The 21,527-nt window shown below is 38.1% G+C and overlaps 1 protein-coding gene across 1 annotated transcript in view; it reads right to left on the reverse strand.

The window, feature by feature from the left end:
* The window catches only part of LOC136867372 (uncharacterized), a 134,374-nt gene that overhangs the window by 86,110 nt on the left and 26,737 nt on the right, over positions 1-21,527 (reverse strand). The window contains exon 3 of the mRNA XM_067144548.2: positions 19,999-20,212. Within this exon, the coding sequence (XP_067000649.2) occupies positions 19,999-20,212 (214 nt within the window). The remainder of the gene's footprint in view (positions 1-19,998; positions 20,213-21,527) is intronic.

Raw genomic sequence — 21,527 nt, forward strand, 5'->3', positions numbered from 1 at the left:
TCAAGTCTGGCAAGTTGTTGTTTGCCTGGTCCATGATCATGACCTCTGTCTTGCCAACATTGATATCCATTCCACACTCCCCAGTGGCTCTTGTGAGCTGGTCTATGATAATCCCATTTCCTTGGCAGTCGATGCTATGATAAGGGTATCGTCTGCATACCTGAAGTTGCCAATCGTCTTTCCTCCTACTCGAATGCCTCCTTCCCTGTCTTCCAGCACCTTCCTCATAATGTGTTCTGAGTACATGTTATAGAGTAGAGGCGACAGGATGCACCCTTGCCTGATGCTGGGCTCCGTCTTGAATGGTCCTGAGAGAACATCGCAGAAGGATAGGCGACTGCTTTAGGAATACAAAACAGTTCAAAGTATATGAAGAAGTAACCTGTTTGTCATCTGAAAGTTCAATTAGACGAGTGGACATTGTAGTCATCGACAGGAAATCCAACAATGGCGTCATTATTGATCCAACAGTCAGATTTCAGCGAGATGAAAAATAGTCCAAAGAGGTAAATACAGAAAAGAAGAGGAACTATGAGCTTTGCTTTCGTGATTTGGGACACAAGTATAAAATTAATAATAACTGGAAAGTTAATGGTAAGTTATGTTCTTCACACAGAACAATCACAAATTTTCCTATAAATATTTTCAAATGGTTTGGACTCCCTACTAATGTTCAGCAAGATACAGTATGTCAACTGCAATTTTGAGAGATTATCACCAAACTGTACAAAATCACTTGCATAACTTAAAGTAATTTTAATAAATGGAATTCATCAGGTGGTAGCTGCCCAAAAATAATAAATACTGGACTTTCTTTAAATTCCAATGAAAATGAACGTATTTTAATTTATATTGTCTTCAGAGATTCATCAATAGGCTGAACCTTTGTGGTTTCATCACTGATTTATTATTATTATTATTATTATTATTATTATTATTAGGTATTATTATTTTCCACAAGTTGTAGATACAATTAAGGGATGGTGAATAGAGAAAAGGCATAGCCCCACATATACAAAGGTGCCTCCATCCCTACTTAAAATTACAATATTAAAATAATTACAATTATAGGCCAACAGAATGTGCTAATATTGGCCTACAAGTACCATATTTACATAGATATATTATTTACATAATATTCACAGGACCTATTAAATTTTCAATTCTACTCACACACATACACACATGAATCCCCACATGTGCTCCATCCACACTCAGGATCACAAACTTTCATCTGTTTTCCCAAGCATACTGAACATTCACACAAGTGGAAAATTATGCTATGTGCAGAAGGTTTCATTAAATACATCTCTTTACAAAATTTTACAGTAGGAAGTTCTTTTTTCTGTGGTGGGAGTTCATTCCATAGCCGAGCAGAACAAATAAAGAACCTACTTTGATAAGATGCTGTTCTTGCAAGTGGAGAGAAAAGGGAGACACCTCTTAGAGGAGTCTTTTGAGCTTCTATAAGACTGCCAGAATGCTGTTAGGTCCACGAACTATCATGTGTTTCATTTTATTAACTGCCACTTGGTGGATGTGAGAACTCAACATTCAGATCTCAAAAATGTTTACATCAATATTTCACAATATTATTTACCCAATAACTATCTTAATTCCTTGCCCTTCATGCACTTTTAGTGATCTACTGTATGTTATGTGCTGCCCTGTTATGTGATTTAGCAAAGAGGTAGATATCTTTTTCACCATCCCTGGAACTCAGTCATTCATAAAGGCCATGGAAGTCGGTAGCTCTTGCTATGGCTGCAGTTGTCTTGGACTATCTCCATGAATTTACACACCCCTCTTGACTTTCCTTAGTTTTCTGCCTGTTATTTCCTAAATGCATCCTTCCTCTACTACACTTTGTGTTACATTTCACTCACAATCATGTTTATCAATCAATATTTGGGCACCCTGCTTGCCAAGAATTGATTTTCCAGCTTCGGTGAAAAACGTACACATATATGTTCATGAGTTATTGAGTTAACAGTAAGTGGAGGAATCTTGATATTTGAATCAAGTTTCTCTAGAGTCAAGTAATTTCTACCACTTGATCTTTTCAACCAAGTCAACATTTTCCTTGCATTTCTGGATCTTTACGCCACCAACAAGTATCGTGTTCGGATCTTAGGTCATCAACAAGTGAGGCGTCCCATGCCAAAACTCGCCTTATCCACTTTTTTCCGAAATTGAGATAGCTATAGTACTGGATTCCTTGGGTTAATCCCTATTTGTTGATGATACACATATCGTGCTAGAACTGGTCATTTCCTGTTAAAATGAGCACAGAAAATCGCGTGTCATAGCAAAACTTGCCTTTTCCAATGCACCTGTCATTCCTAAACTGGTCTAATCCAACTGGCCAATCACAGCTCAGCTGGGAGGTCACGTTAGTACCCGGCCGGCCAGCAGGCAGTTAGTTGTTGTTCTTTACTGTTCATGTTGTGTTTGAGTAAAGGTATACTGTTGCTTTATTTGATGAAAGTTTTAGAATAAATACTAGTATAACTCCAGCAGAAAAAGGGAAAGGTAGGAAGATGACCGCAGACCCCGTAAACTGGAAGAGAACCATTGAAAAACGCCAAAAGAAACACGTCGTCGTTTACTTCAGTACTAGGCCTAAGTTCCTAACTAAACATTACAGTTAAAAGATGCATAGGATCCTGGTTCTAAATCAGTGGCAATTGATTGGTTTACGTGTCATAAATTACGTGCGAAGGCATTCTTCTCTAAGCTTCAGGACAGTGCTGAAGGAATGCAAACATTTAGTTTTGACTGTCAGAAGAACTTAGTAGTTCCCGAAGTACCAGACCAATGTGCCTAGTATTGTAGGCAACTCTACACCTACAATTTTACCATAGTCAAAGGTTCATCCAAAGAAAAGTTGACTAAAGACAGTGTACACATTTACACTTGGAATGAAAATGAGTATAGCAAGTCATCCAATGAAATAGCTTCTGCAGTCCATGAGTGTTTAGTGAAAACTGACCTCTCTGATACCTCTGTAATCAGGCTCTGTATCGATGGTTGCGGTGGCCAGAATCACAATTCTATAATGCTACTTAATGTGTGCTCATTATTTACTAAATAGTGCTCCACAGAATGTGAAGAAAATAGAGCTTGTTTTTCCATTTAGAGATCATTCCTTCCTGCCATCAGACAGGATTTTTAGTTTAATTGAAAAATCACTCAGAAAAATGCCAGTTATCTATGAACCTGATACATATACTGAGATCTTCAACAAACATGGAACAGTAACAAAACTAGGTGAAGATTGCCAATTGTCAGAGGCGAAAAACTGTGACACAGCAGTTATGAAAAAACCAGGATAGTGGCATTCACGGTTTTCCTTGTGCAAAAGGTTCATACTTTCACGAACGACATCAATGAATGATGTTCCGATCAGAGGTGAAGTATCGTATAATTCTGACGTGAACGTACCAAGGTCAGTTATGAAGAAAGGTAAAACATTAAAAGACGTAGTTGTTAATGAGGTTCCACGAGGTGTTATGGTTAAGCCAGCCAAGATCAATGACGTCAAAAAACTACTTATCAGTGGTTTGATAATCCATCAACGAACTATCTGAATAATGTTCTCAGTACGTATGATGAAGCTGTTGTTGGTGCTAATGAGGACGAGGATGAAGAACCTTACTGTTGTCAGGAAGAAGGTGTAGACGTAATTGTTCAAAATAAAATCATTGAAGGACTAATGAAACACTACTTCATGTATTTTTTAAAAATTCATTGACCCTTTATGTATTAATAAATAAATGTTTAAACGTAATTTTCAAAGGTGTTAATTAATTGGGTCCACCTTGTTCGATGTAAACAGATATTAAAAGTAATTTTCGGTTGCAGCAAAACTGGTCTTATCCCATCTGTGTTGGAGCAAAACTTGCCTTATCCCATCAGCCATGCCAAAACTCGCCTTCTCCATTTTTCAAACGTAAATAACTACGTCTCCACAACACATGGTTTATTTACACGATATTGAATGACCTTGGATGATTTCTTTCTTAATTTTAGAATTGTTTTCGTCAAAAAACACTAAGCACTATGTTAGCAATTCGTTTCTTGTGTTTCCTGAAATATTTGTCAGTTTGGAGAAGGCGAGTTTTGGCATGGGACGCCTCAAGTATACTGCCAGAAAAAAAAAAAAAACATGCAACATCCTCAAGGACTGTGTTCAGTGGCACATGGGTATAATACACTATAACCCTGATTTTACGTGACCTCGATTTTATGCAAGATAGAAAACTTAAAATGTTATAAGTTTATTTACAACATATATTTACACCTGGAACTAGTTTCGACGCTGTTTGGCGTCATCTTCAGCCAAAATGTGGGAAATAGGCATAGGCGTAAGCATGTAGACATTTACATTATACAAGATGTTAAATTAGTGTGATTAAATAAGAGACATGAAATAGTGAATTACAATGTCAGTTTACAAAATGATCATGAAGGGTGAGTCAAAATTGTATAAACATGAGATAGGGCTCAAAAACATAATCACTTAAAAAACCTATAAACCGCAACAAAACCACGTGGAAGTTCGAGATGATATTGGCATTGGAGATTCAAATTATTTCAGACATTCTTCCATTGGATGTTGCCTGCCGTGAGTGTAGTACAAAACATAGGTTAGATTTTAACAAACACAATTGTCTCAAAAATGCACATAACATTTTAAAAATATTTTTGGGTTGAGATGAAATTTGGCAGTTAGGGATTGAAATCACTTATTCACTAAGCGTCAATTCAAAATCAGCTGTGAAGGGTGAGGCAAAATTGCACAAGCGTGAGTTTGGACTCGATAAATGCAAAATCACAATTTATTAAAATTCGTTTCCACCTTATTCAATACATTAAAATGTTAAGATGAAATTACAACATATGTTTTATCAGAACTAGTTTCAACGCCTTATTTTGCGTCATCATCAGCTGAAATACATTCTAGGAAAACTTATATGTTTGCCAAATATTTCCTAGAATGTATTTCAGCTGATAATGATGCAAAATAAGGTGTTGAAACTAGTTCTGATAAAATATATGTTGTAATTTCATCTTAACAACATTTTAATGTATTGAATAAGGTGGATACGAATTTTAATAAATTGTAATCTTGGTTCAATATGGACGAATTATGAAATTTATCTACTTAAATGCAAAATCTGAAAACACATGCAACACACTCGAAACTGTAGGTTCGTGATGAATTTAGCACATAAAGGTCTGCGTTCATTGAATGTCACTGGTGCGAGTGTAGTTCAAATACGAGTTAGGATTTAACAGAATCAAGCCTCTTAAAATTGCACATGACATCTGAACCCATGGTGCGAGATGAACTTGGCAGTAAAGGTTCGAATTTGTAGATATTCAGTAATGCCACTTCAAAAATACGGACAAAAAAATGAAATTCTTAGATTTAAACGACCTCGATTTGACGTAAACCCGCATTTAGCGGAAGAAATTTCAAGCCCCGAAAATTACGCCATAAGAACAAGGCAATTTTATATTCAATTTAACGTAATTAACTCTAAGGCAAAACCTGCATTCAGCGTTAGAAAATTTAAAAATTTGCAACATTTATTTCTATTCATTATGGTTATGGGACATTAAGACCGTTTGACAAAGACGGCATAAGCTTGCTAAGGGTGATTCAAGGCATAAGAGGAATTTAAAGCGCGGACATATAGCGCTAAAGTGAAATGTCAGACTCTGATACACAACCGACTGTGGCTGCTGCAGTACAGTAGAAGTCATCACATCATCATCATCATCATCATCATCATCAACAATGTCTCACTCCAGTCACCCGGGTGTGGTTAACAAGCCTCCTCCACTCCTTTCTGTCCTTCCACTTTTCCTCCCCCATTACTTCCGCCACATCCAGTCCAGCTTCTCTAATGTCCTTCCAAATCTGATCCATCCACCTTCTTCTCGGTCTTCCAACTAGTCTCTTTCCTTTAACTTCTCTTTCCAATTCCCTTCTTGCTACCCATTCCTTTCCCATTCTTTTTTCATGTCCGAACCATCTCATTTTTACTTTCTGTATCTTCTGTACTAATGGTTCTATATTTAGCTCTTCTCTGATTTTAATATTTTGAATTCTATCTCTTCTTGTCTTGTTAACTGATGTTCTTAAAAATTTCATTTCTGCTGCTTGGATCTTACTATCTTGTCTCATTTTAGTCACCAGCGTTTCTAGTCCGTATGTTACAACTGGTATGAAATACTGTTTATATAATGTTAATTTCGTTCTCTTGGGTACTTTGTCATTCCATAAAAGCTCCTCTCTGACTTGATGATAAAATGTACCTTTACTTGGTCTGTTATTAATTTCAGGGTTGATTTCATTACTTCCATTAATAATGCTACCCATATATGTAAACTGTTCTACATTCTCTAACCATTCTCCATCTATGTTCACTTACCTTCTCTTTTTCTCTTTTCTACAGTGCATGGCTACAGTTTTCTTTTTACTAATTACCATTCCAAACTTCATCAGATTTTCATTCCAAATGTCCAGTCTCCATTGTACTTCCTTTTCTCCCTTTCCCCAAATCATCACATCATCTGCAAATACCAAAGCATTCACTTCATCACTACTGATAACCTGTCTTACACGTTTTATGATTTCGTCCATCAATATAATAAACAATAATGGCGACCGTGCACTTCCTTGTTCGAGACCATTTTTTGTATAAAATGTTTGAGTCACCACTCCCCACTTATACACGGCTTTTACTCTCATGATACAACATTCTTATGTTGTTAATGAATGATTTTGGTACTTCCCATACATGTTTTCTCTTAACTGTATCATAAGCTTTTTCCAAATCCAAAAATACGAATATGATTTCCTTGTTTCTTTCCAGATGTTTTTCCATTATTGTTCGCACTGTAAACATAAAGTCTATTGTTGATCTATTCAGTCTAAAGCCATATTGTTCTTCCTCTAATTGTTTTTCTATTATATCTCTCAGTCTTTTGTCTATTATTTTCTCCATTATTTTTAGCCCACGTAATAAAAAGGTTATACCTCTATAATTTTCACATTTCTTCCTATTTCTTTTTTGAACAGTGCTACAATGCTTCCTTGTTGCCAATCTTCAGGAATCCTTTCAGCCTTCCATATGGCACTGAGGGCTCTATATACCCACTCTAGTTCAATGCTTCCTGCTGCCTTAATCATATCAGCATTGAATTAGTCTTCTCCACTTGCTTTACCTTTGATCACTGCCCTTTCAAGTTCCTGCCATGTTATCAGGTTCTCTTCTTTTTCTCCATCTATTATTTCCATTTTCTTATCTTCTTCCTACTCCGAGCAGTCATCCTTATTATAAAGTTTTTCAAAATACTTTGCCATCACCTTCTGGAGACCCTTTTCATCATGTACTATGGATCCATCTTCTCTCCCTAATGCCTTGATTTTTTCTTGATTTATTCTTTTCGATTTTATTACTCTGTTTAATAGTTTCTGATTTCCTCAACTATCTTGCTCAATTTTGTCGATAAACTCTCCCCAACATTTCTCCCTTTCTTCCTTGATACTTCTCTTTACTTGTAGTTTCAATCTTTTGTATTCCACATGCAACCTTTCTATCTTGTTCTTATCCCTCTGATACGTACTTTTTTTGCTTTTCCTTATCCATTTCTTTCTTCACCTTGTTCCTTTCTTTTGTTTCTTTTCTTATTTTGTCTGTCCACCAGCGTGTCTCCTTTCTCTTAACCTTTGATTTTGTTTTCCCGAATACCTCAATTGCTGCTTCCACAAATGTTTGTCCTAAATGGTCCCACTCTTCTTCTCCACTTTGTATTTCCATGTTAAGCAACTTCCTTTTTTATACAATCTTGGAATGCCATTCTTTTATCCTCCTCCTCCAATTGCCAAATCCTGATCTTTGGTTCCTTCTTCAGTGCAATTTTAGGGATTTTTACTTGTTTGAATTCCATTAACAATCTAAGATCACCTTCCATACTTTCTTTTTTTTTTTGCTAGTGGCTTTACGTCGCACCGACACAGATAGGTCTTATGGCGACGATGGGATAGGAATGGGCTTGGAATTGGAAGGAAACGGCCGTGGCCTTAATTAAGGTACAGCCCCAGCATTTGCCTGGTATGAAAATGGGAAACCATGGAAAACCATCTTCAGGGCTGCAGACAGTCGGATTTGAACCCACTATCTCCTGGATGCAAGCTCACAGCTGCGCGGTCCTAACCGCACAGCCAACTCGCCCGGTCTTCCATACTTTCACTGGGTATTATCTTTGTATTCATGACGTATCATCCCCATTCTCAGTCTGTTACTATAAAATCGATGAGTGTTGTATACTGTCCATCACAACTATATCAGCTGATCTTATGGCTATTCCTCTTTATAAACCATGTGTTCTTTATTATCAGGTTATTTCTGATATCAAAGTCCAAAAGTTTCTCTCCATCTTGATTTCTATTGCCATACCCATGTGGGCCCAGAACATTCTCATACCCCATTCTATCAGTCCCCACATGAGCATTCAGATCTCCCATTATCATGATCCCATCTCCAACAATATGGGTTTCCAGTTCATTGAGGAACTCTTCTTTTTCTTCCACACTACATGTTGTCTGTGGAGCATACACCAGTACTATCTTCAGTAGTTCCTTGTTTACAGGTATGTGCATTATTATAATTCTATAATTTACATACTCAACTTCAGCTATTGGTTCAACATTTTGATTCACTACAAATCTCACTCCATTTCTTTTCCCTTTACTGTTAGCCATCCAGTACACGGTGTACCCCTTTCTTATTTTTTTTCATTCCTTTCCCTTTTACTTCACTTAATCCCAGAATGTGGAGTTTTCATCTCTCTATTAGGTCAATAAATTAATTTCCCTTCCCAATCATTGTTAAAATATTTATTGTTCCAAATCGGGTTTTGTTCTCTGATCTAACACTTGCACGAACATCAGGATTACCATCATACTGTGCAACTGTAGTCAAAGACTTGTTAATTCCATTTCCATTTTTAAACTTCCATCCGAGGCTTGTATTATGGTTGAAAGCAAGTACAAATTTACTCATCTGCTGACCTGCTAAGCCTAACACATTTGAGGATTTTCTTTCGGGCTTTACTCCCTTAGCCTTTGAAGATCCCTCTTCTCCACAAGGCAGTGGTTTCCTCTTCTAATTTTCCCCAGAGAGGATGGGTTGCCTCATCCACCATCTTTGCCATTCCGAAGGTCTCCTTCTCTGGCTAAGATGCTGTTCAGGTCTTCATCCATAACCCTGGGCATAGGTTCCACATTATACCCTGTGAGACTGGGTCCCCACATTATACCCTGTGACACTGGGTCCCTGGCTGAACTTAGCTCTCTTTCACACCGGCCTACTGATGTGGAGGATACCCACCCCTGCAACGCGGATTCACCAGACAAGAATTACTCAAGTGAAGGATAGGGAAGATGACCCTATCTCCCTTGAGCTGGGTTGATGATTGTGTATGAAGCCACAACCAATGAGAGTAATGACAACATATTATACCCTTCGAAAATTCCTATATTAATGTGTGCAATATCCTTCGGTTAACCAAATTTAAAATAATAAGTGAGTTAATTCCACCTTTTCAATACAAATTAAATAGTGTTTATTAAATAAACATTTAATGGGACTAGTTTCGACCTATTTAAAGGTCATCTTCAGCCATATCGCGTGTAGATCAAAGTATCTGAAACACAGTGGTTTTAAAGATGGTCTTAAAACATAGTAGTCTGACACTATGAAAAATTGTTTTTAGAATTTCATGAAAACACTTTTGTTGTAAGAAATTATTTCACTTGGCTGTGTTTCAAATACTTTGTTCTACACGTGATATGGCTCAAGATGACCTTTAAATAGGTCGAAACTAGATCCATTAAATGTTTATTCAATAAACACTATTTAATTTGTATGGAAAAGGTAGAATCAACTAGCTTATTATTTTTAATTTGGCATAATCGAAGTTCAATATGGACCCATAAAATGAAATTCATTTCTCTTGATAACCTTTGGTTACAATAAGAACCCTTTCACTGATTCATCCATCTTACAGGCAAATTTGGGCTGCGTTAGTTTCTCCGTTATCAATATTCATACTCTCAACCCCAGTGTTTATGTAACGTGTAGATCATCTTCCGTATCGATTCCTTGCTACAAGCATGATCGAGCTCGAACTTACCCGACCGCAGCCGAAGACCGACGATGACACAATGTTCAAACACTCAGGATGCTTTGCTTGTATGAACGCAGTACACAGCTGAGCTCTGTTCGAGTGTGTACATCTGTAGCAGCATTAGAGTATAGCATCAGTTTACATAAGTTGGAGTCAGTTTGTCTGTTGTGTATCACGTGGATTATCCAGCTCTATATCAGTTTGCTTTAGTTTGTTGTTTTAATAAAGTTGACTATGGCAGTGAAAAGAAAAACTATGTGTCGCAGATGAAGTGGACTCAATTCGGGAAGTGGAGAGAAACGCACATGTGCCCGTTAGTTGACAGCTCTGTTATAGATGGACTAAACCAATTGGAAATGGACATTTTAAATGTAAAATCCAACAGAGCTAAAAAGCAGACCACCATCCTTGATTATTTAAAAAAATGAGATACTGTCAGTTATGTAAATATGTTACTGTATACAAACAAAATAGCTCAATATATTGCTGTCATTATATAAATATGTTGTGGGTGTATTTTAGCGATTCATTGGTCACTTACATGGGCGATCAGATGGCATTCAGGAGAACTGTCCAACGCCCTCTGTTTTGCCTCTGCAGGCAGTAACTGTGTTGAGGTTAGAGGAGAACAGTGTTTGCAACATTCATTCTAGAGTACAACCATGCCTCGCCGACGAGTATGTGTTCCTGTTGAACATCTGCAGCCATTTGAATGGGGTTGAATTGTAGTTCTGCGGGAAGCTGGAAAGACATATTGAAGGATTGCTGCACATATTGGGCACAATGTATCAGCGGTTTGAAGCTGCTTTCAGTAGTGGTCTGTGGAACATTCCCACACCCACAGACCAGGCTCCGGACATTCACATAGTACAGACACATGTTAACATCGACGCATTGTGCAAGCAGCGGTGGCTGACCAAACATCATCAAGGAATGAAATCCAGTCACATGTTGCACTTGTTTTGTTGATATCGATGTTGATTCCCAAAGGGAATCTGAAAAATTTGTTCTGAATGAGTAAATTTATAATACCAAAGTAAATGGTCCGTTATTGTTACTAAGGACCACTGGAAACCATCTGCTTGCAGCAGAATTACGATCACATATGCCTCTGGCCACGCTACCACTGACACCATGACACCACCAAGAACAGCTACTCTGATGTTGTGCAAGAGTCGACTGGAGAGGGAAATGGTGCTCTGTTATTATCTTCAGTGACAGGTGTAGGTTCTGTTTATATGCAAGAGATGGACGTAAAAGTGTACGGCATAGACCTAGTAACGGCCTATTCCAGAGAGCATTTGCCCACGACACCTAGGTCCCACCCCAGGCTTCATGGTGTGAGGGGCCATCAGTTAAAATTCACGGTCACAGTTGGGGTTTCTGCAAGGTAATGTAACCAGTGCCCGCTACATTGCACAGGTTGTTGTGCCCGTGTTACTGCCATTATTTCTCCAGGAAGGTGGTGTGCTTTTTCGGTGGGACAATGCATGTCCACATACAGCTGCTGCAATGCAACATGCTCTAAGGGTGTAACGCAACTGCCCTGGCCAGCAAGATCACCAGATCTCTCACCGATTGAACACGTATGGGACTTATGCATTTTCCAGAGCCTGCAACAACCATAGCCGAATTTCATCAAAAGATGCAACATGATCGGGACAATCTATCGCAGGATGCCATTCGGCACCTTTATGATCGTTTGCATGCAGGAATACACACCTGCATTGCCGCCAGACGGGGTGTATGTGTGTGTGTGTGTACATTATTAATTGATGGGACTGTTTGGGCACCCTTTGCCGTAATATGTGTGTTTCATTTGGTCTGAATTTGTAATCATATACTCTTGCAATGATGATCTACCTGTCAAATCACTTGTGAATAAAACGACCTTGTCCTTGAGGATGTTGCTTTTTTTTTTTTCCAGCAGTGTATCTTATGTTGAGGAGCCATAAAGTAAGACAGAATTACTTTTACATTAATATCTACAAGAACGGGAATTAATCCGGTCGTAAAGGAGAAAACTATTAATACATATGATAATACGCCATCTCCACAAAGAGATCAATTTTACTTCAGTCACGTCACACCGCAAGAAGTGATTAACTCAATAAAACGCATCAAGACCAGGGCTAGGGGCGTAGATAATATAGGCCATGAAATGTTCATGAAAATTCTCCACCACATCATTTATCCATTGGTGAATATTTTTAATTACTCACTGCAACAGGGGACTTATCCGGAAATATGGAAAATGGCCATAGTTCGCCCGCTTCCGAAAATAAGACTGGCGAAGGACGTCGGTGACTATCGGCCGATTAGCATCTTATGCATATTGTCAAAAGCTTTAGAATTCATAGTTCACAAGCAAATTACCGACTATCTTATTCAACACAATCTTCTTGATATCCACCAGTCCGGCTTTAGACCGAGACACAGCACCTGCAGTGCATTAACACATGTGACTGATGACATAAGGCAAGCTATGGACAACAAACAACTGACAGTTCTAGCGTTATTGGACTTTAGTAAAACTTTCGACACTGTTGACAGGGACATACTTATATCCAAATTAAATAGTTTAAATTTCTCCGCGAGTGCACTCCAGTGGATCAGATCCTATCTCACCGGTCGCCAGCAGTGTGTACTTAATAACAACAATGAATATTCAAACTGGCGTACGGTCGACGTAGGAATACAACAAGGATCTGTACTGGGCCCCCTATTTTTCTCTTTGTATATAAATGGCATATCTTCCGGATTCAAACACTGTAAATACCACTTATACGCTGATGACCTACAGATATATATACATAGCAAACCCGAAAACCTACACTCAGAAACACGTCACCTGAATGAAGACTTGATGACCATAGATATATGGGCAAGAAATCACGGATTAAAATTAAACCCATCAAAATCCCAGGCAGTAATTATTGGTTACCCTAAATTACTTTGCAAGCTCAATCGAACAGCGTTACCACAGTTGTCCATAAGTGGTACTCCCATATAGTATAGCCAAAATGTAAGAAATCTTGGCATAATATTTGACGAACATCTGTCCTGGTCTGCCCAAACTATATCTGTGTGTAGGAAAATATAAGGAACGCTACGCTGTCTCAGTAAATTCAAATTCACTTTCCCTTCTAAACTAAAGAAAATTCTTGTGGAATCACTCGCATTACCTCATTTTGATTATTGCGACATAGTTTACAACAACCTAGGAGTAGACTGGGGAAGGAAATTACAGTGCGCTCAGAATGCCTGTGTAAGATTTATCTGTGGACTTCGTTACGCTGACCATATCACACCGTCTTACACGCGGCTCGGGTGGCTTCGCCTGCAAGAATGACGCACACTTCATACTCTTTGCTTCTTGCATACTATTCTTAAAAGTTCTCAACCAGCCTATCTCCGTGATCGAATGAAGCTCCTCTCCACAGACCATAACAAAAATACCCGATCCTGCAGCACCATGTGTTTATCCCTTCCTGTACACAGAACAGCAATCTACACGAAATCATTCACCGTTACCGCAGCCCGACAATGGAATCTCTTACCAGTGGACGTCAGAAGCATGTCCAGCAGCTTAGCTTTTAAACATGCCTGTGTCGAAGTGCAATTCATGTAATGTCATAGCAATGACATACCAGTAAAAAAGAAAACTGTCCAACACGAGAAGGGCCAGGCATCGAAGAAGGGACCCTGCTAGATTACCCCAAACCGTTCGTATCCAATCTTGTACAAGTGACGTGTCGCTCCACCCTTTTTCTTGAATACGAACGTGGATCACTCGCGGAAATTTTGCTTCTGGCATTATTTTTCGTTTTAGAATTGTGCAAGATACAAGCTGTTACAGCAAGCATTGCAGTACATGGTTGTTTTTTGCTTCCGGTAGCACGTACGATAACACTTGATGTTCCTCTCTTATCGATTGTTCGACTTTGTGCAAGGCATATGGAAACTGATTGGCGTCTGACCTGCGGTTCCTTTAAGGAAGATCAAATATTCCTTCACTTTACGCTCCTCAATCACAAAGCGATGAAAATGGTTGAGATCATTCGTCATTTTTTGGCATAATGTTGTTCTTCGTCGAAGAAAAAGTCCATTTCTCGTCATATAATTAATCAAGCCTCGGCTAACCTTCAAATCCGAGACAATGATTCAATGTGCAGTGGCTATTTCTCATTCTTTAAAATACAGCATTTCGTGAGAAACCGCTTATCCAACATTGCGTTAGAAAATCATATATTTGAGCAGATCCTCCACTACTTGTGGAAACTTGCTGCTTTTTGGTCCACGAAATGCTTTGCGAGATTTGTTGGTTGCTTGAAGTGCTATTCTCTGTTACCGCGGTAGTGCACGTTGTATTTGGACACCGAATACTTGCTGCCCGCTTCCCTGTTCGGCGTTACTGATCACCGCGAGTTTGTATGATGCAGTATTTCTCGAATACTGTGAACTAACAAACAATTTTGAGATCACAGAATGTCCCGTACCCCAAACACTCGTAAAATATGTTTGTATCAGACTGGAATAGAGCGCCACTAGTCACTTATGGGCTGATTCTCTCACTGAACTAGTGCAGTGGGATTTCTTGTCAGCTAATAACAGCACATTGACCTGTATTTGGAATGCCCGCTTTCGCAATAGGAAGACTGCTACTTAAGTAGTTGACATCTTTATTTCGAAATACATCCGGAGCTGTGTGATGGATGCGTCAAATACTTGAACATTTCTTTTTCTCCACTTTGGACACAAAAATATTGGGATGCGTAAATTATGCAAGGGCGTTAATTGTGCGAGAATATATGGCAGATTCCTTTACCAGACCGTAAAATTAACGGAAATGTATAGGTATCTCTGAGCACTTGGAGATAATGTATGTTATATTGTTTGGTCATATCGAGAAGAGAAATTTCCAGAAACTGTCACTGACACAACAACACAACCCCCCTTGAAAACATTTAACTCATTAAAATTATTCACCTAAATATGCGAAACTACCACATCCAAAACAATTCAATATGTCACATACATTATTAACATACGACTTTCCCCCTCTGTCAAAGTATAGAAACGCAAGAAAAAACGCGTGGCCTACGACTCCAACGAAACTACACACAGAAACGATGTCAAGACTGCGCGAACAGCACAGTAACTAATTCTTTCATCCCGAATCCCCAGCTGTATACAGCAGACACGCTGCTGTGGTGAGTGGGAAACACTCGAAGGCGACAAACGAAAGACTCGCGAATTAAAAATTCAAATAAATATGCTTGAAAATGAGGCTTCGTAAATTACACAAGCACATAAGAATTTATCCTTTAACCTAGGGGAAAAGTATCGGCCGTACTGAAGGTTATATGGGTCAAAAATAGGAAGAAATAAAAATAAATTGGAAAATCGGAAGACGAGTTAAAAAACGGAAAGTTTCCGGGTAAATCGGAAGGGTTGGCAGCTGGACCTGTTGCTAAACAATGGTTACTAGAACTGTACAACAACTGTATAAACACCTGCAAGTTACCACGTGTGTGGAGGAAAGCCAGAGTAATCGCAATTCTCAAACCAGGAAAAGACCCAAATGATCCGAAAAATTACAGACCTATCTCACTGTTGTGTCATCTGTACAAGATCCTAGAACGGATGATCCTGGAAAGACTTACTATGATCATTAAACCACTTCTTATCCCAGAGCAAGCAGGATTCCGTAAAGGGAAAAGTTGTACTTCACAGGTCCTCCATCTGACAGAGTATATCGAAGATGGATATGAAAATCATAAAATCACAGGGGAGGCTTTTATCGACTTATCTGTTGCATATAATACAGTTAATCATCGTATACTGTTGCAAAAAATTATACAACATGACAAAAGATTACAAGATGACTCAGGTAATTTGCAATCTTCTCCAAAATCGTAGGTTCTTCGTTGAATTTCAGGATCAGAATAGTCGATGGAGGAAACAAAAGAATGGTTTGCCAGAAGGCAGTGTTCTCACCCCTATGCTCTTCAATATCTATACGAATGACCAACCTCTTCCACTTGGCACCAGAAGCTTCATATATGCGGATGATCGAGCTATTGCTACTCAAGCAAACTGCTTTGAGTTTGTAGAAGAAAAGTTATCAGAGGCTCCTTCTGAACTATCCTACTACTACAGAGGAAACCAATTGAAGCCTAACCCATCGAAAACTCAGGTATGTGCCTTCCATTTAAAGAACAGACAGGCGTCAAGGAAACTGAGGTAGTATGGGAAGATACTCAACTAGATCACTGCCCAACACCTAAATATCTAGGTGTAACATTGGATCGTGCTCTCACCTACAAACAACACTGCATGAACATCAAGCAGAAAGTGTCAGCTAGAAACAACATCCTTCGCAAGTTGTCTGGAACCAATTGGGGTACACATCCAAAGACGTTGAGAACTACAGCCCTGGTTCCGTGTTACTCCGCTGCAGAGTACACTTGCCCTGTTTGGTACAGATCAAGTCATGCTAAACAAGTTGACATTTCTCTAAATGAAACATGTCGACTCATTACTGGCTGCTTGAGACCAACTCCATGAGATAGAATCTACTGTTTGGCTGGAATCGCCCCACCAGATATAAGAAGAGAAGTTGCATCCATGAATGAGAGAACTAAAGCACTTGCCTCATGTGCACATCCATTGTATGGATATGAACCTGCCCATCGAAGGAGGATTTTCCTGAATACAACCGAAGATTTAAACGAATCTGCTCAATCCACAAGGTTGAGATTATGGAGAACTAGAAATCCTCAACTTGCTGGTTGGATGCTACCAATTGAACATCTCCCTCCAGGACACGAGGAACATTGGTCTACGCGGAAATCGTTGAACAGGTTTCGCACTGGGGTTGGTAGATCAAGAATCAATATGGTAAAGTGGAGCTTTCCTGGCACATCCAGACAATGTGAATGTGGTGAAGACCAAACCACAGCCCATTTCATAAACTGTAGTAAATGTCCTTTAAGTTGCACAATAGAGGACTTGATGGCTGTGACACCTAATGTCTGTGATTTGACAAAATTCTGGGCAGACACTATTTGATATGTATGTCATTAAGTACCATTATGCTATGTAAAATGTGTGCTTCTGATATGAATAAATAAATCAAGGAATATTAATAAACCATCATGGCAAGGTTATTTCATTTAGTGTGCAAGATGTATGAGACAGGAGAAGTCCCATCCGATTTTCGGAAGAATGATGTTATACCTATTCCCAAGAAAGCCGGTGCCGACAGGTGTGAAAACTACCGCACCATTAGTTTAGTATCTCATGCCTGCAAAATTTTAACACGTATTATTTACAGAAGAATGGAAAAACAAGTTGAAGCTGAGTTGGGAGAAGATCAATTTGGCTTCAGAAGAAATGTAGGAACACGTGAAGCAATCCTGACTTTACGTCTGATCTTAGAGGATCGAATCAAGAAGGACAAGCCCACGTACATGGCATTCGTAGATCTAGAAAAGGCATTTGATAATGTTGATTGGACCAAGCTATTTATGATTCTGAAGATGATAGGGATCAGATACCGAGAACGAAGAACGAAGAATTATCTACAATCTGTATAAAAACCAGTCTGCAGTGATAAGAATCGAGGGCAGGAATCCAGAAAGGAGTGAGGCAAGGCTGCAGTTTGTCCCCTCTCCTTTTCAATGTTTACATAGAACAGGCAGTAAAGGAAATCAAAGAGAAATTTGGAAAGGGAATCACAGTCCAAGGAGAGGAAATCAAAACCTTGAGATTTGCCGATGATATTGTTATTTTATCTGAGACTGCAGAAGATCTTGAGAAGTTGCTGAATGGTATGGATGAAGTCTTGGGTAAGGAGTACAAGATGAAAATAAATAAGTCCAAAACAAAAGTAATGGAGTGCAGTCGAACGAAGGCAGGTGATGTAGGAAATATTAGATTAGGAAATGAAGTCTTAAAGGAAGTAGATGAATATTGTTACTTGGGTAGTAAAATAACTAACGATGGCAGAAGTAAGGAGGACATTAAATGCAGACTAGCACAAGCAAGGAAGAGCTTTCTTAAGAAAAGAAATTTGCTCACTTCAAACATTGATATCGGAATTAGAAAGATGTTTTTGAAGACTTTTGTGTGGAGCGTGGCATTGTATGGAAGTGAAACATGGGCGATAACTAGCTCAGAAAGAAAGAGAATAGAAGCTTTTGAAATGTGGTGTTACAGAAGAATGCTGAAGGTGAGATGGATAGATCGGATCATGAATGAAGAGATACTGAATCAAATTGGTAAGAGGAGATCGATTTGGCTAAATTTGTTGTTTATAAGTTTCTTTCCGTATTGATAGATATTACTTTACAAAAACAATATAAATATAAGTCACCACCTTATCAATACAAAATTTATTCATATTCAGCTAGTAAATATGGTCAAGACCGGTTTCGGCCCCTAGGGGGTCATCTTCAGTTGACATGCATAAAAGATATATTTTACAAAAACATCACATATAATGATTAAAACTTAAAATAAGTCCAACTGATCATAAATGTTGGTATGTATGTCTTGGTACATTTGAGCTATTGTATGTGTCAATCCTAAGTTTCCCAGCATACAGTGTCAAGGTAAGTAGTTAACTAATATACATCATCCATGAAATTACATGCTAATTTTTTCATGTTATCACTATCTAATTTGGGTTGTACAATGTGGAATGAGATATACATACATTTGTGTAAATTAATGGTAGTAAGTTCAGTAATATACATTAAAAATTGGTTCTTAAATTACATTAATTGATTATTGATCAGTCATATGAAAATGTAGAATTATTAGTTTGGACACTTGTGATTAAAATATTAGTATGCAATACCTTGTTGGCATATATCTTAAATACTAAAGTATCAGTTTATAAAGCCTATTATTCTTATTTTATGTCTTGGAATAGGGTTGAACTTTTAGAAAACTATTTGTTTTGTTGAGCATAGGCATTGGATAATCCTGTTAAACTGGACACATAACTAAAACAGTGGTATATATATATATATATATATATATATATATACCTTGTTAAAAATACATTGTATTAACATTATTAATATGTGGTGTTATATATACATTGTTTGGGGTAAAATGGGGTTAGCGAAGTTTTCACAACAGTATTTGATTAGTTATGATGTCCGATATAATGGGTCCGTAAAATATATAACTATATACATAATTGCGGTTAGATAAGTATTTGTACAATCTGCTGCAATTTAGGTAACATCTGGCTGTAATGTCTGGCGATGTTTTGGGCAGCTACTGTTGTTAGAGCTATTAAGAGTCTTGAATATTATTGATGGAGCATGTTCTTCTTTTCGTGTGCCATAATATGTTGAGTTGGTGACATTTGTAAGAACGCGTTGAATGTTATGCGTCCTGGTAGGGTGCGACGAGAAGAAGAGATAGAATGATAGGACACATCTTAAGACACCCAGGACTTGTTCAGTTGGTTTTTGAAGGAAGTGTAGGTGGTAAGAACGGTAGGGGTAGACCAAGGTATGAATATGACAAGCAGATTAGAACAGATGTAGGATGCAATAGTTACGTAGAAATGAAAAGGTTAGCACAGGATAGGGTGGCATGGAGGGCTGCATCAAACCAGTCTGTGGACTGATGACTCAAACAACAATTCAATAATAAATAAATCATCATACAGACATGCAAATATAAAACTACTATTTCCTTAGGGTGTTGCTAGTGATGTTCCGCTTAGTAAACGTAAATGCAGTGTGCATTAAATAAGAGGGAACTTACTTCTGCATACTCTTCAGGTTGCCATTGCATGGCCTGCTTTAGATTCTCAGCTACATGCCAGCCTCCAATTGGTACCTGACGCCACCGTCCAGGCTCAACCCTTCCATTAATGATGACTGACACTGAAGTATTTAGAGCACCACTATCCACAACAACACAGGTTTCCAATCCCAGCATAGCACAAGTAGCCAGAGGTTTCGATACCAAACATATCCTTGAACACAAAATTATCATGGTTCATTAATTTAATATTTTAAAACATAAGCATAATACAGATGACTCATTTGTAACTATGATTAGTGATTAAATGATATATTAGCATCTTTTGTGAAACATGTTGTAACCCACAAAGTCTATCAAAAGACCGAGTCTTGTAAATGATTTTAAATCCTTGTTTAAGAAGAATATCACGACTCGAATTGAAAATACACTATAGATACAGCTCAATGCATGGATCTAGAATAAATACTTAATGAAAATGTTTAAAATTCATTGTTGACATTTAGAAATGTAAATGGTGATGCAAAATGGTTGGAGAATCCTTCATCAAGGTCAGGACAATATCATTCAAAAATCTATAGAGAGAGAATTTATTTCTTGTTTTCATTCAAATATCAATGTATTTAATTTTTTCCCCCCACTATGTTCAAACTTTTCTGAAATTATCAAACCATATTCTTTTGTTACTCATTTAGCACAGACTAAATCATATTCAATATTTATCTTTCAACTGTAACAACTTGAACTATACATGTACCAAAGATCATTAGATACTAAATGTCCTTATACTTTACAGTGGATCACTGACAATCGAACAGAGCAAGATGGCCTCACGGTTTGGTTAACGCAACCTAAATTCTAGCAGTCATAAATCATATGTATTTCGTTTCAAATAGAAACGCTCTGCTATTAGAAGGATTTACAAAAAAATTTACATTTCTTGTTGATGAGGAAATCAGATACTGGAAGTACTCGAAAGAGTAGTAGCTGTAGCCTAATCACTAAGCAGCCATGGACTTTCATGTAGGGGACAGTAATGAACATTTTGGTTCTCCTCATAATACATTAAGGCTTTGGAATTTTACAAGTTACTTTACATTGCACTGACACAGATAGGTCTTATGGCGATGATGGGATAAGAAAGGGCTACGAATGGGAAAGAAGCAGGCGTGGCCTTAGTTAAGGTGTGAAAATGGGAAACCATGGAAAACCAACTTCATGGCTGCAAACAGTAGAGTTGGAACCGGCTATCTCGTAAATGAAAGCTCACAGCTATGCGCCCCTAACTACAAGGCTAACTCACTCTGTGCCTTTGGAATTAACGGCTGAGTTTGACCCTTTTTTTGGCCAAAAACATTTCACAATTTGGTTAATAATAATAATGATGATAATAATAATAATAATAATAATAATAATAATAATAATAATAATAATAATTGTACCGGGCGGTACACCTCCACGCCGCTAATTTAAAAATTGCGCCAGTTGAAACTACTCTGGCGGAGGAAGTCTGAACTTTATCTAATGTA

This window comes from Anabrus simplex, chromosome 3 (assembly GCF_040414725.1).
Source record: "Anabrus simplex isolate iqAnaSimp1 chromosome 3, ASM4041472v1, whole genome shotgun sequence".
Lineage (NCBI taxonomy): Eukaryota > Metazoa > Arthropoda > Insecta > Orthoptera > Tettigoniidae > Anabrus > Anabrus simplex.